The 15,466-nt window shown below is 37.6% G+C and overlaps 1 protein-coding gene across 6 annotated transcripts in view; it reads left to right on the top strand.

Moving 5' to 3' along the window:
- The window catches only part of LOC136874155 (zinc finger protein 595), a 127,965-nt gene extending 113,715 nt beyond the window's left edge, over window positions 1-14,250 (top strand). For 4 of the 6 annotated variants that reach the window (XM_067147726.2, XM_067147725.2, XM_067147722.2 and 1 more), the window contains 2 exons: window positions 2,212-2,486; window positions 13,959-14,250. In XM_067147726.2, coding sequence (XP_067003827.2) covers window positions 2,212-2,486; window positions 13,959-14,229 — 546 coding nt within the window. In that variant the 3' untranslated portion in view covers window positions 14,230-14,250. Of the gene's footprint in view, window positions 1-2,211; window positions 2,487-13,958 lie in introns of those variants that run through there. The other 2 variants (XM_068227682.1, XM_068227680.1) reach the window with 1 other exon arrangement.
- The last annotated feature ends 1,216 nt before the right edge of the window (window positions 14,251-15,466 follow it).

The following is a 15,466-nucleotide window of genomic DNA, read 5'->3' as shown; positions in this document are numbered from 1 at the left end:
TGCAGGATAACAGAGCACCAGTAGATCTATACAAGGGATCTCTTAATGGGAAAAGACCTTCAGGAAGACCCCGCTGAAGCACCTGGAAGAAGGAGACCAACAAGGTATGCCGGACCCTCGAAATTGATAACTGGGAAGAGCAGGTTCAGGATCGAAAAGGATAGAAGCAAGTGAGTGAGTGAGTGAGGTGGGGTTTTTTTTTTTTTGCTAGGGGCCTCATGTCGCACCGACACAGATAGGTCTTATGGCGACGATGGGATAGGAAAGGCCTAGGAGTTGGAAGGAAGCGGCCGTGGCCTTAATTAAGGTACAGCCCCAGCATCTTCAGGGCTGCCGATAGTGGGATTCGAACCTACTATCTCCTGGATGCAAGCTCACAGCCGCGCTCCTCTACACGCACAGCCAACTCGCCCGGTGAGTGAGTGACAAGCAGACAGATCAGACAATATATAAGACAATTTAGGTATTAAAGAACTTATGAAAATACAACTCACTTGAATGAGAACATTTTCAATCACATACTAGCACATATTTCCAAATTGGTATCCACGGCAGTGACGGCACCTTCATAACATAAACTACAGGAAATTTTAAACAATGTTCTTACATTTTCATAGTTTTCACAGAAATATACTCAGACTAACATTTTGTTCTTTAACTTAAAAAGCCTAAAACTGAACGAGCAAAACACCGCAGGTATTTTACCGTCGTTGAAGTTTTACAGTCTCACTCCTTTACTGAGCATAGGTACAGCAACGACAAACGAGGGGAAAATGTTCTTCACAACGTATACCACTGTTATATTCACAAATAGTGCCACAGAACTTCCGAAACTTTACCTATAATTCAAGAGGTACGGTACAAAAATTCACAGTATACCCCCATTACAGACAAACCCACTCATACAGAGCACCAAATACAACATTTTTTGTACTTCGCACTTAGCACTGTGTTCATGTTGGGCAATCTAAGTCTTTTTCCTTGTGTATTGACAAACATCCTATACACGTGTCATCAGTGAATCTCACAAAAATTTCATACATGCCAAAATAAAATGAAGACCTTTATTGATTTTATAAAATGGCTATTTTTGTTAGCAAGACTATGTGTAAGTGGCTATATTATTTTTTCTTGTATCCTCTGGTGTGTGGTGCTGAACACTTCCAGTGTTAACTATTTATTACAACTAACATGTACTCAAGCTTCCCTGCCGTAAGGCGCTGTGGATCTCGAGTGAGGCTAACAGCATTCTCCCCGCCTCCCCAAGAGAGGGAAGCTTAAAGTGAATGCATCAACCAAGCAACTTGAATTTCGCTGGGGTAGCTCTCTTTAGTGCCGGCAAAGAACCGAGCTCGCTGGAGAGACCTGGACTGTGTTAGAGCGATTGGGTTATTGCCTTGACTTAGCTGTTTGTAGTATTTTTAACCTGGTAAAGAAATGTTCTGAGGAATAATACAAAAATATAAATACAATATTCTTTGCCCAAGCAGCGCTGGGGTAGCTGGGGTTCAATGCACGCCACTGCTAAACATCATCTCATAGGCCTCCTCCTTCCCAACTCCTCCTCAGCTGTGTCCATCATTCTTGTAATTGTCCTATCCTCGTCCATTTGCCTCATATGACCCCATTTGCAAAGCCTCCACTTAATTCATTTTCAGGTGATCTTTGTAAGGCTTTAGTATGCAGCATTCTTCTGTGAAATAAATTAAACAATCCAGTTCTACAATCATTCCTGAAGGAATATTGTGTAAACCAAAATATTGCAGGACTAAAGATTCAAACAGTCAGTCAATATTTGTGAGTGGAATCAGTGTGTCTTTGCCAGATGAATGTTCGGAACGTTCGGTGCCAGTATATAAATTTTGTCTCATCACTTCAGTTGATGTAGAAAGGTAATTCTCAGCCAATAACATTATTTTGACTGACAATAGATGTAATTTGTCTCCAGGAAACATTTAAAAACTTGCAGTTATCTATTGTGATGCTTCTTTCCGCAGTGAATGGGTACATGTATAAAGCGAGTGAATAAAATAGGCATGTTTTTAAATTTAGAATGCATATTTTCTACATTTTTAATGCATAATTGCATGCATATTTAATCATTTTTAGTACATAAAGATCCGATTCCTACTCATGACTTACGATTAAAAGTGTCCATAGTGCTGTGTTGTCCTATTATTTCTATTGTTCAGTTGCATTCTTGTTTACTAGCTATCTCTGGAGTCACACTTGAGGTCCCACAGTGGTCTGAAGCCTTATTCGTGCAAGTTGTGCAATAAAACCTTTGTACATCCATCAGGATTGTCTTCTCACATTCGTCGTCATAAAGGAGACATGCCTCATTCTTGTAAATATTGTGGTAAGAAGTTTCTTCAGCGGAGCGACTGTAATGACCATGAACGCAAACACACTGGTGAGCGACCATGGACATGTGACACTTGCTCCAAAACGTTTCGCACTCGAGCTATGTGGTTTGAGCACTGCAGGTAAGCATGAATTATTAATGTGGTAACTTCTTCCTTCCTTGACTCAGATTCAATTTAGACATGTTTTAGTGTTTGGCTAGGATGCACTCATTCTCATGAAGATAACTGAGTAGAGACATTGGTTAGAATGCATTTTCTGGTCATCCTACCCTCATAGCCCATTCATACCTAGTGTCCATTATAATGTTCTTTGCAATCTTTATTACCTTTTAAACCTTCATGTCAGTTTATAACTTTTAAAATGGGCTTTCACTTATTTGCTTCTGCTTTTGAATAGTTAATGCCATCTACCAGAACATGGTGAACAATAATAATAAATAATGTTATTGTTTTCACGCCCCACTGACTTCTTTTAACGTTTTTCGGAGATGCCGAACCATCTGAGTTGCTCAGCCTGGCACATGGTGAACATAAAATAATGAATAAACACTAGCTTGTGGGACTGAACATCACCAGGCAAGGAGTACAGAGTAATCCTCTGCCCATTTTATGAGTTTTTTTGCTAATATCCCGGAACTTTTCTCCTTGCGAAAACCTAATGATCATGAATGTCTTAAATGAAACTCAAATACTGATAGTGATAGCCACAGCATCTTTGATGACCAAGGCCTACGATAACAACTAATGTGACATCACTGATAGTACAGTTTCTATTTCAACACACACTGTTTATACAAATCCACAGCTGTAACATCTTTGGCGACCAAGGCCTAACAGTAACAACTAATGAGACATCACTCCCGTCACACATTTTCAGATGACCCCCAGCTACAAGACATATTCATGTCAAAAGTGTCAGTGAAAGTCAGTTTGGGTTTAGAAACAGTCTACATTGTCTATCCAAATTTTAATTCAAAAATATCTGGACAAAGAGCAAACTCTTTTTGCTTGCTCTACTTGTTATGAAGAAAGTTTTTCTACTCATCAGCTGAAACATATTGAAGATAAATAGCATAATCATGAAACTGTTCTGGAACCAAACAGCTCCCATCAATGTTGGGAACCAGATTATTGAAGATATCAAGTTACAAAAAGGTATCAGATACAGTGTTCTCCTTAGCCGTTTTTACAGACCGCCCGGCTAACATAACCTAGATATGTGCTAGTTACATAATATTGATACTTATTTCAGTCGTTGGGCACTCCAGATTAAAATATAGGCCTAAATACTGTAAAGCTGATAAATGAAATGATAAATCATTACTGTGAGCATAATTTCATCAGTTACACCGGAGATTAAATATTTAGCTTGACTATCACATAGTGTCATGCGCGGGCGGTGTCTAGATTGGTGCGGAATCGCAAACGACCACTTTATTTTGCAGAACGTCACAAACCCATAGGGCATTTCACAGCAACAGAATTGTAAGCCCTGGTGCTATGTGATTATAAACGAGCAGTAGAACACTAGAAGTTCAAAATACTCTGTTATGACTTGTTCGGGATAATAACACTAAAATGGTTCAATTTTGCTGATATTAATGTTAATGCCCTGAGGGGAATACATTAAAATGTTGTCATATTCATGTTGTACATAGTATTCCCTCCTAGCTACTCATCCCTGCCACCCAGCTGACAAAAATTTCTGGGGAGAACACTGAGATATGGTTATCTTTTCCCCAATATATGTCTTATCAATTAGGACACTGATTTGAACAGTAGAGCATGATGAAAATAGGGAAGATTTTAAAACATTATAAAATATGAACTGCACACAGTACTGTCAAGTTGTGTATACATATACATAGGGCAAGAGACTACGTATTTGTCGATAAGAATGGTTCTCAAATATTCAAGATCATGACAAGGAATTGACGTACTTTTTCAGCGCTTGGTTCCGGGCAGCTAATCCACTTTCAGAGTGCATAGCGAACACACATGCTAACCATTTTAAGTGAAATAAAAGTCATTTTGTGTAGAATATGGTGAACATGTTTAAATAGGTACATCACTTTTATGCTGTAATAACTGTAAGACAGAATTACAAAAATTAGTTTAATAATTTGACAGTATTGAGGCATATGACAAATTTATAAAAGCAAAAGTTTGAGAAATGTCAATTAGAGGAAAGAGCAGCTCATAGCAATTTCAAAAAAAGGGGTTGTTTACCAGTACCAAATAGAACAGACTCTATAGGTAGAGGAAGAAACACAAGAAGTTGTATGACCAGGCCAGTTGGCCATATATTTTGGGTCACTTAGCTGTGAGCTTGCATTCAGCAGATGGTGGGTGTGACTCCCACCATTGGCAGCCCTGAAGATAGTTTTCCATAGTTTCCCATTTTCACACCAGGCTATCACTTTTCCAATCTTTCATCACCAAAATCCTTTGAGTTACTGTGACATTAAACCATTAGCAAAAAAGAAAAAGAAATTGTATACAGTTGATAGAAACTGCTAATATGTATAGGACAACGTGGAAGATTGGAAAAAGGGAATTTAAGTGCAATACCTATATTCCTTCTACAAAATGTTGACTGTTTTCCATATCTAGGAAGCCACCTATCGCAAATGCCAATGTAGAAGGAAGTCTGTCTTAAATGTGCTGCAGTAACATTTCAGTGGTTGTGATTCCGAGTTTTCAATAATCATGACATAAATAGCTGCACCAAACTTCTCATGTACAAATCGTTCGAACCCTATTTTCTTACATGGTTGTGAAACACAGACAACATACAGGCACTACATAAAAATGCTTGAAATCATCCAAGATGTCTCAGAAACATCTTGAAAATTACCCGGCAGGATAAACATACATATGTCAATGTTCTAGAGGACATTGGTATGAGCATGGAGGTAGTGTTAGCCCAAGATCAGCTCCAGTGGGTTGCATAGTGTCTACATGCCTGATCACCATGCCCCAAAACGATTTCTCTACTCTAAACCAAGTGAATGTACCTGCCATGTTGGAAGTCGGAAGAAGAGGTATGACGACTGTGTGAAAGCCACCACACTTAATTAAGGCCATGGCCGTTTCCTTCCCACTCCTAGCTCTTTCCTGTCGCATCGCCACCACAAGACCTATCTGTGTCTTTGCGACGTAAGGCCAATTGTAAAACCAAAAAAAAAAAGTCGTCATGAGGCAACGCAACATCCATACTGACAACTAGAAAATATGCGCTCTGGACTGCCCAACCTTATGGAAATAGCATTCATCAAGAATAACATTTGAAGAACAGAGATTGCACTAGGAAAATAATACAGAAATACAGAAATCCCAAGGAGGAACGTTGGTTACTAACTCCTCACTGTTTATCTGTCTCTCTTCTGGTAGAGAGTGCAGATCATGAATTGGGACGTTCAACCATCTGAAAACGCATCAGTAAAAAACTTGCTTGCGAGTGTTTGCCAGTGAATGACCTTCCTTCTTAATCCTAGCATATATTGTATATAATAAAAAAGGAATGAAAACGGAGAGACTGATCTATATAATTATGGTTGTTTTAATCAAATGTGTCCCTATTTTAAGTTTCATTGAGGATTTTCTAAGCTTTTGTCCCAGAAAAATTGTTGAATTTGCTATGTATTTCATGGAATGTTTGGTATATAGTTTATTTTCAGTGTTATTTATTTATTGATGTCTTTATTTGTGGCGAAGTTTGGGCTTTTGGCCCTCTCTTACACTTAACCGCATTATGTGGCTTGATACTGAATATATTATATATGTTCAAACTTAATATAATAATATAATTTAATATAGATTAAAACTAAAAGATCTACATCCTAAGTCTAAAATGAACAAAATAAATTCAATACTTGATATTCATATAATATAACAGAAATTTATCAAAACATCTGGGAACTATTTACTCAAGACATTTACACTCGCACATTCACACATAACTGTATAATATAGCATACGTATTCAAGAGAAAATCTTTAGACAGTCTTTTGAAAGTAATTAATGAGGAACAATTTCTAATTTCAGGGGGTAACGCATTCCATATTCTAGCACCCGACACAAGGAAAGAATTACTGAAGGCATGTGTATGATGTAGGAACTTAAGTGGAGGTGTCACATTTGAAAGTGGCAAGAGTAATTGCAGGTACCATCAAATGGAAACAGTGGCTGGATGATCCTTTGTATAAGAATTGGATTTATTGTTGGGCCATGAGAGATAAATAGACGAGGGTAGGTTACCTGTTAAATTAATACACTCAACCCTGTCTGCCAAGTCATCAGCACAGAGGCCGATTTGATCTTCAAATAACACCACTGAAGGTTATGCAAAAGTTAAAATGAGGCATATTAGGCAAGATGAAAAGTAACGTAGGTTTTCATTGATTTCTTTACTAAACCAGAATGCTACTGCAGCCTGACTGACATGTGAATAGAATGTTTCACAGCACCCAGATGTTTTAATGCCATTACTCAGCAGCATCCATACTAACACAGCACGATATTTGACAGAGACTACAGCAGTGAAAGCTACATTTTGCTATATCCTGGGCCAAGAGATGGATGCAAAAATACTGCATCTATCAAGAAACCCAAAGGTTGACTTTCTCAACACTACATGGAAAGGAAAGCAGAAAGGAACCTAGTGGTTAAACTTTTTTGCACGAGACTTGGAAGCTCAAGAGAGACCAGTGCTAGCTGCAAATAGATGATTATAGAGACAGTGGTTTATTCACACAAAACAGACAGTGTTTAGACACAAATTGCATATGTCAAGCATTGGTGACTTGTTGGTATTCATTTAAAATTTCTCCTGCTATTTCTGTTTTCCACTTAGTTCAAGGCTCATTTGATTTATTTTTCTAAGCAATCTATTGATATTTTGTCCATCGGATATTGTTGCAAACCATTTTAGCTAGACCAGTCACCTTTATTATATATTTATTTATTTTATGGCATACACACATCAGTAAACATAAATTATAACAACATAATACAACATAAAGATCTGAGTACTACAAAGATAAGTCCATATGGCTTATGTTGCGTGGAGCTTCTGGCATAGCATACAGGAAATCATGGAAGTCTCCAATGTAGGCTCTCTTGGTGCACTTCATCACTATTGTGCCGAACAGATTGGGTTTCAGCCCCACAGTCGCATCTTGGGGATTGTATTTTCTCCCATTTGAAGAGGGCATCAGCACATCTACCATGGCTCGTACGGATGCGATTCAGAGTGGACCAAACCGAGCGTGGCTGATCGAATCCTGGAGGTTTTCTTGTCAAACATGGTAAAGTTCTGCATTGTGGGGGACAACTTTATAGCCACTATTGCTTCCATGAGTTGCTCATGTTGAAGCCATCATCGTGTAAAGCTTTTGCTGTGAGAATGGCTGGGTGTCTGGATCTAAGCCTATTTCGTTCAATGTACGGAATGTCAGTAAGAACAGGCAGTTGTAGGTCAACGATCTTCCAATATTCCCGAACAAGGACACTCTTTCTTCTATCTTGTGGAGGTGGTATATGATTCAAAACAAGTAGCCAATAAGTGGGGGTAGATCATATTGTTCCACTAACGATGTGCATTGTTTCATTTAATACAGCATTGACTTTTTGTATAAGCACTGTTGGTGGCACAGTATTCGGCTGCAGAGTAAACCAGGCCAAGTGTTGACACTCGTAATGTGTGTGCTGATGACCCCCAGCTCATGCCACAAAGCTTATGCAAGATGTTATTTCTGGTTCTCGGTTTGGCAGCTATTTTGATCAGATGTTCTCTATAAGACAGTGTTATATCTAGTGTGACTCCGAGGTATTTTGGATGCACGTTATGCTTGAGTATAGTTCCTTCAAAGTTGACATTCAGCTTTCAATTGGCTGATCTATTACACAGGTGGAAGCATGATACTTCTATCTTCGTAGGATTAGGCTTTAATCTCCACTGTTTGAAACAGTTACTCAGAGTTAAGTCAGAAGTTAAAACGTCTTCAGTTGTCTCGAAGGTTGCATGATGTGTTGCTATAGCCCAATCATCAACGTACCGAGCTCGATAGCTGCAATCTCTTAAGTGCGGCCAGTATCCAGTATTGAAATAATAACATTAAGTTATTTATTAGACCACCTAATCAATACAAAATCGTCTTGGATGATTTACATAAATTTGTTAGCTAATAGTGGGACATGTTTCGCCTTCTCTGAAGGCATCATCAGCCATAGTCTTAACCTTAAATTAAAAATAAGTGTCTAAATAACATGTAGTAATGAAATGAATTTTAAAAATCTTGAAGAGATTTGAAGTAAAATAACATTAAAAATAACAATGATGGTTTGAAAATACAATGTGATGAGATACAATAGTGGAAGTATTAACAAAATTAACATTACAAGGCTGCTAAAATAAGTACAATGGATAAAACAACAGATTGTTATACAACAAGTAGTAAGATTACATAAAAGTAAAGTTGATAGTCATGGCGGTTATAATTAGACGATGGCGAAAAATCTTATATAATCAAAGTAAAGAGGAGAGAATAAAAGTCAAAGTTAGTCGAGAGATCCAAAGTTCATCATGATCTTGAAGATAAAAGACGAAAGTCAGATGCATATAGTGAAGTTGTAGAATACGTTGAGGATATGAAGTTGGTGAATAGAAGTTGAAGAACAGTTTCAAATAGGATCACTATGGACCATCTCAAAATTTGAAGTGATGTTCAAATGTTGTAAATTGTGAGATTGTAGATATTCTAGTTGAAAAAGCATATAAAAGTGGAATCTGTAAATGGAAGCAAGAAACGTAGAGATAATTGTGTGACAAGATATTTGAAAAATATTGAAGTAGAATAGTATGCACTTACCATTTGACGGTGACAAAGATAGCTTGTAATATTATGAGTTAGAAGAATTTGCAACCGTAGACTTCTTGCTACGTGTGTTATAACTGAAGTTTTGTGCTGGAGGGGGATCTGTTTGCGTTGACGTAACTATTGGAGGGGGGCTGCTATTGGTGGGAGGGAAGGAAGAGAGTGTATTACTGCGCGTGTTGTAACGGTGTAAGGCTATTGGAGGGAGCGATGTTCCGGTGGGTGTGGCTATGGGTTTATTGGTTGTATTTGAATTAGAGGTACTAGCGGCGGGGGGAAGGGAGGGGGGTATATTAGCTGTAGGGGAGGTGGGAACTCTAATTGATGTGAGGTTGAAGATTTTTAAGAATTTGTTGGTGAGGGAAGTTGATTCTCGTAATAAAATAAGAATCTGTTCATACAAGGGGCTTTTTTTATCAATAGTGTCATTTAGATTTTTATCTTTATTAAAATGTTGGTCGAGGAAAATAAATAAGTTTTCATATTCTGTCATGAGTTTGCTTTTATCGACTCTTTTTAGGATATGGAGGTCTTGTTCTATTGTGGTGAATTTATGTCCGGTGTCCCTCATATGGTTGGCCATAGCGGAGAATTTGTTGTGTCTTTGGGCATTGTAATGCTCGGCATATCTGGTAGAGAAGCTGCGGCCAGTTTGGCCAACATAAGAAAAATTACATGTAGAGCATTTCAATCTGTATATTCCTGATCCAGAGTAACTATTGTCTGTGATGTTGATAGAGTTGTGATTGAAGAATAAATTACGATTAGTGTTTTTTGTTGTGTAGGCTATTTTTATTTCGTGCTTCATTAATGAATTGGTTATCGGGTAAATGCTATGGTTAGTGAACGTGAATTTAGCGTATTTTGGTTTGACGGGTTTTAATGGGGTTAAATTGGTAGCTAGTTTCAGTTTGGTTTTATTGATGATTTTATCAATCATACTCGTGTTAAATCCATTGAATTTAGCTATTTCCTTGATGAATAGTAATTCTTTCTTTAAATTAGTAGAGGACATAGGGATCTTTAATGCTCTATATATTAAACTGTGATAAGTGGCTTTTTTATGTGAGTTGGGATGTAAAGAATCATTTTTTATGGTTGTTGGAGAAAAGGTGGGTTTTCTGTATATTTGGAAGTCGAATTTGTTCAATGCTCGTGTGATTTTGATATCTAAGAAGTTCAAAGAGTTATTGAACTCATCTTCTTTAGTGAATTTAATATTATTATCTAAGTTGTTGAGGAATGATAGTATGTTATTGCTGTTGTTGATTTGTTTATCAATGATAGCTATGATTTACTTTGATTATATAAGATTTTTCGCCATCGTCTAATTATAACCGCCATGACTATCAACTTTACTTTTATGTAATCTTACTACTTGTTGTATAACAATCTGTTGTTTTATCCATTGTACTTATTTTAGCAGCCTTGTAATGTTAATTTTGTTAATACTTCCACTATTGTATCTCATCACATTGTATTTTCAAACCATCATTGTTATTTTTAATGTTATTTTACTTCAAATCTCTTCAAGATTTTTAAAATTCATTTCATTACTACATGTTATTTAGACACTTATTTTTAATTTAAGGTTAAGACTATGGCTGATGATGCCTTCAGAGAAGGCGAAACATGTCCCACTATTAGCTAACAAATTTATGTAAATCATCCAAGACGATTTTGTATTGATTAGGTGGTCTAATAAATAACTTAATGTTATTATTTCAATCTAATATCATCAATACGGACCAAAAATGATATTTATTACATGCAGTATCCAGTATTCGGAAGATAGTGGGTTCGAACCCCACTGTCGGCAGCCCTGAAAATGGTTTTCCGTGGTTTCCCATTTTCACACCAGGCAAATGCTGGGGCTGTACCTTACTTAAGGCCACGGCTACTTCCTTCGCACTCCTAGCCCTTTCCTGTCCCATTGTCGCAATAAGACTTATCTGTGTCGCTGCGACGTAAAGAAACTTGCAAGAAAGGAATCATCAACGTAACCAAATTTTCTGAATTTTGTTGATGGCATATCTGCTATATAAAGATTGGAGAATAAGAGGTGCGAGCACTGAACCTTGTGGAAGACCATTGTGAAGTGTTTTGGTAACACTAATATCCTTTCCCATGGTGACAGATAAAGTTCTTCCAACTAGCATGTTGTCAATGAGGGAGATGGTTTTTCAACATTGAACGGCTTGAATCATTTTATAAAGCAATCTGTGCCTCTAAACTGTGTTGTAGGCTGAACTTACATCTAAGAAGACCACAGACGTCTTCATTTTTAGCTGATATCTTGCTTCTGGATAGGTTGTTAGAGATAGAACTTGGTCAGCACAACTTCGAGCAGGGCAAAATCCGGCTTGTTCTGCATGTTGCTCTTTGTTGTTAACATCAGCTAGCATCCAGATCTCATCTGTGTTCATCCACAAAATACTCTGCTTTATTATGGCTGGAAAATCAATGACCTCAAAGGCAATTCTTAACTGTCATGAAAAGGAAGAAGTCACATTATGCCAGGGTTGGAAGTGCCGATGTTGTGTTGGCACTGTTAGGAAGAGCAAAACAGCCCTTAGTACAGTCAGCCTCATAGCAAGAAAGGGACCTGACAGATCATTGTAAAAAAAATTAAATTAATTAAATAGTTCACTTGTAAAGTGAGAGTGTATTGATCAGTTGTACCAAAATGTAACATTGTTTCTTAAGAGAGAGAGAGAGAGATTTATTAAAGAAATAAATCGTCCGTCCTCCAATGAGGGTGACCATTTGGATCCGAAATACAGTTTCAATTTCAATGGAGTTTAAAAATATCAAGAAATGAAAATTTAATCGTTGAAGCTGTTATCTTCTTTTTTCCCAGGGTTGGTGGGGGAGAAATGTCAATCACGTTCTCAGGTACAGATGGAAGTGAATGATTTGCAGAGAGTCCCTCAGTATCTGTATTACTATTTTTTCTAACTCGCAGAATGGAACTTTCAAGTTTTGTAGGAAGTTCGATGTCTGACTAGGGAGGGTGCCTCTTGCTCCGAATAGCAGGCCTCTGACAATCCACCGATTGATAGGTATTTTATACTTAAATGAAAGGTAAGGCAAGCATGGAATATAAATGGCTTGCTTTTCTAGGTCCACATCCCGAGCCTGATCCAGGTCCCTTTCAAAGCGAATGGTGGGATCTAAGACCATCGCTTTCATGTCCTCTCTGTTGATGGCTACGATGTCCGCCCTCCAATTAGAGTCTTCGGTAGAGACGCAGTGAACCTCCTCGTGCACCTCCCAACCACGCTGTCTCAAGCCTTGAGCAATCGACGATCTTACACGGTGGTGACGGTGGTTGCGCATTAGTTCAGTGCTCCGGCAGAATCCCAGCACATGTCCAAGGGTTTCTGTCTCGGTTGCAGCCATTTTGGCAGCAACGGGTTGTGTTGAATGACCTACCGGTAACCGACCTGACTGCGGTGAGGTTGCATGTCATCTTCACTGCATTCATGTATTCAGAGGAGGACAGAGGTGATTTATGAGTCATCCAGGAGTTTGCTTTCGGGCAGTCTGAATATAACACTACTCCTTTTCCTTTATGTAGTAGCTGACACCACGACTGAAAGGATCGATTTCTCATAATTTTGCGTAGTTTTCTTCCGTCAATCTTTGGGGGGAGACTTTCTTTTTTTTATGTCAAGTCTGTAGAGTGCCATATCTTGTTCTTCAGGTAACTTCCTTACGTATGATAGGTGAATGTCCTGAACTGTATCAATACGGATCTATATGATGAAGTTCGTAAATTGTACTACAGATCAATGTAAGTAATGGTAAAGAACAAACAAGTTCAAATCAAGTATATGTAGAAAGATAGAAACACATAATAGGGTAAACTCATTGTTAGGTCTCTTTTTGTGTTTGACCTTTGTTCCTGATCTTTTAACAATCTGTATATACTTACCTTTTCATGTGTTTATCCAGCTTTCTTTTTGTCCTACACTTCCCACATCAAGATTAAAGATTTGTGAAGAAGGCATCTCATTGAGCTTTGAAAACTCACCCTCCTGCTGAAGCTGGGAATTAGAAATTAGCATACTGAGAAGAAATGGATGTAGAAAATCTGGGATCAATGAGGAGAAAGCTAGTCTGAAAATGACGGTGTATGAAGATGTGGGGATTGACCTTGCCCCTTTGTGTTTTCCATCTGTTAACTGTCATAGTATACATTGGTTGGCTTTTATGGAGATAGGAAATGAATGGGTTTTTTTGGACCCTCACAATATGGCTACTTTCTGGATTGAATTTATCTGTGCAGTTGATGGCCATATACTTCCATATTTCTCAAGTTGGTACAAAAAACATCATCTTTCATTTCTTGTACAACCAACTCTTGACAGTCAGGAAGGAAATTTGTCTTGTGATTTAACAGTTTGTTTATTTCTTTAATCTGTGCAATTTATGCCAAAGTAACTTTGTTGGAACAAACATAGATTTACACTAGGTAAATGCACTGGCCCAGAAGAGTCAATATCTCATTTGTATTTTAATAGGGCTTTGATCTACAGGTTACTTTTTGGTGTTCAGTTTCATCATTTGTTTTTGAGAATAATTGATCTGGGAATAACAAGATGATTTTGTAACACAGTGTAGTGTTTTGTAGATAGTATAACTACTCATCTAGGGTAAATGGTTTATTTTAGTTTGCTACTTATAATATGTTTGTTATCTGGTGTTTCAGAATTCACAGAGATGAACGACCATTTCCTTGTGACTTCTGCGGTTTGGCATTCAGACGTTCATATGCACTAAAGAACCACCGTATGATACATACAGGAGAAAAGAACTTTGTCTGCAAGGTGTGTAGCCGTGCATTCCGTGTAAAACAGGATCTACAGAAACATGAGCGGTTAAAGCATCAAGTGAAAGAAACACCTTTGGATAAGAAAAAAGAGGATGTAAATTTTGTATCAAATTATACTGGATCATTCAAGAATGTAAAACTTAAATAATAAAGTCTTCTGTTAAGTTTCTGTTAAGTTTGCTCTTTATTCTCCCTGTTGGGAGTATATTGGTGTTTAATGTTACAAGCACTGCACATGAATTTGAGCTGTTCTGAATGGCTCAGGCTCAGATGGTAAAGTGCTGGTTTTCTAAGCCTAAGTTTGCAGGTTCAAATCTGGCTCACAAGGGAAGGGTTAGACCTTCAGGGCACCAATTTATTTTAAACTTCACACATGTGTAGAGGAGGCTTAGGATAATATATTGCACATACAGTTTGTTGCACTTCTCAAGCTGTCTTGAAAAAAGCGTGAGAGAAATTTCACGAGATGAGCAATTATTCTTAAAGAGTTTCACCTTTTTATGCAGTGAGCATTATACTTTGAGATTCAGTATGGCAAGAACTATTAAGCCTGTTATGCTGTTATGCCTTGATGGCATAAATTCAAAATGCCTGCACACAGAATAGAATACTCCCATCCCCTAGTTTCAGATTACCTTAAACTAGGGAGAGAGTAATAATTTATTACATATAACATGTGATGAACCATCAGCGGTTGGCAAGGTCACCTTCCAGCAGGAGCATTCAATTATTACACGGAGAACCAGTCACATAAAAACAAGGCTGCAGACCAGCTTGAGGATTTCCAATGGGGCCCAGTCGGGAATAAGTTATCATCTAACTTCCACACTCTTTTTAGGTTCATTCCTTTTCTCTTTCATATTCTAATTCAGATTTTCATTCTTCTGGTTTTTAGACATTATGCATCTTTCTCATGTTATATGCAGTTATTGGTGTGCAAGATCTTAGAGGTTACAAGGTTCAATGGTTCCCTTTTGAAGCCCACTACAATATAAAATAGACTGATCCATGCTACAGGGGGATGTTTACCCCTAATTTGAATGTTTCTTATGCACGCTTTGTTACATGAGACACTTTTAATTTGGTTTCCCATTACATCAAGACGCTGTGTATTTTTAACATATCAAAGAACAATTTTAAGACTTTGCCACACAAAAAAATGTGTGTTTTTACAACTCAATAGATGTACTTTCTGTTTTATGTATTTTAATTTGGTGGTTCGTTCTACAATTTTAATGGGTCATGCATTAGGTATGCTATGGATATTTTAATTCCCATTGTTCTCTTTTTAATAATCTAAATATAATAATGGTTTAGTACTTACGTAGTTGAAGATGTCCACTAGGTGGATGAAACAAGTACTAATAATTTCTATCAGGTGATGT

The sequence above is a fragment of the Anabrus simplex genome, chromosome 5 (genome assembly GCF_040414725.1).
Source record: "Anabrus simplex isolate iqAnaSimp1 chromosome 5, ASM4041472v1, whole genome shotgun sequence".
Lineage (NCBI taxonomy): Eukaryota > Metazoa > Arthropoda > Insecta > Orthoptera > Tettigoniidae > Anabrus > Anabrus simplex.
This window is presented reverse-complemented; position numbering and strand designations above follow the sequence as displayed.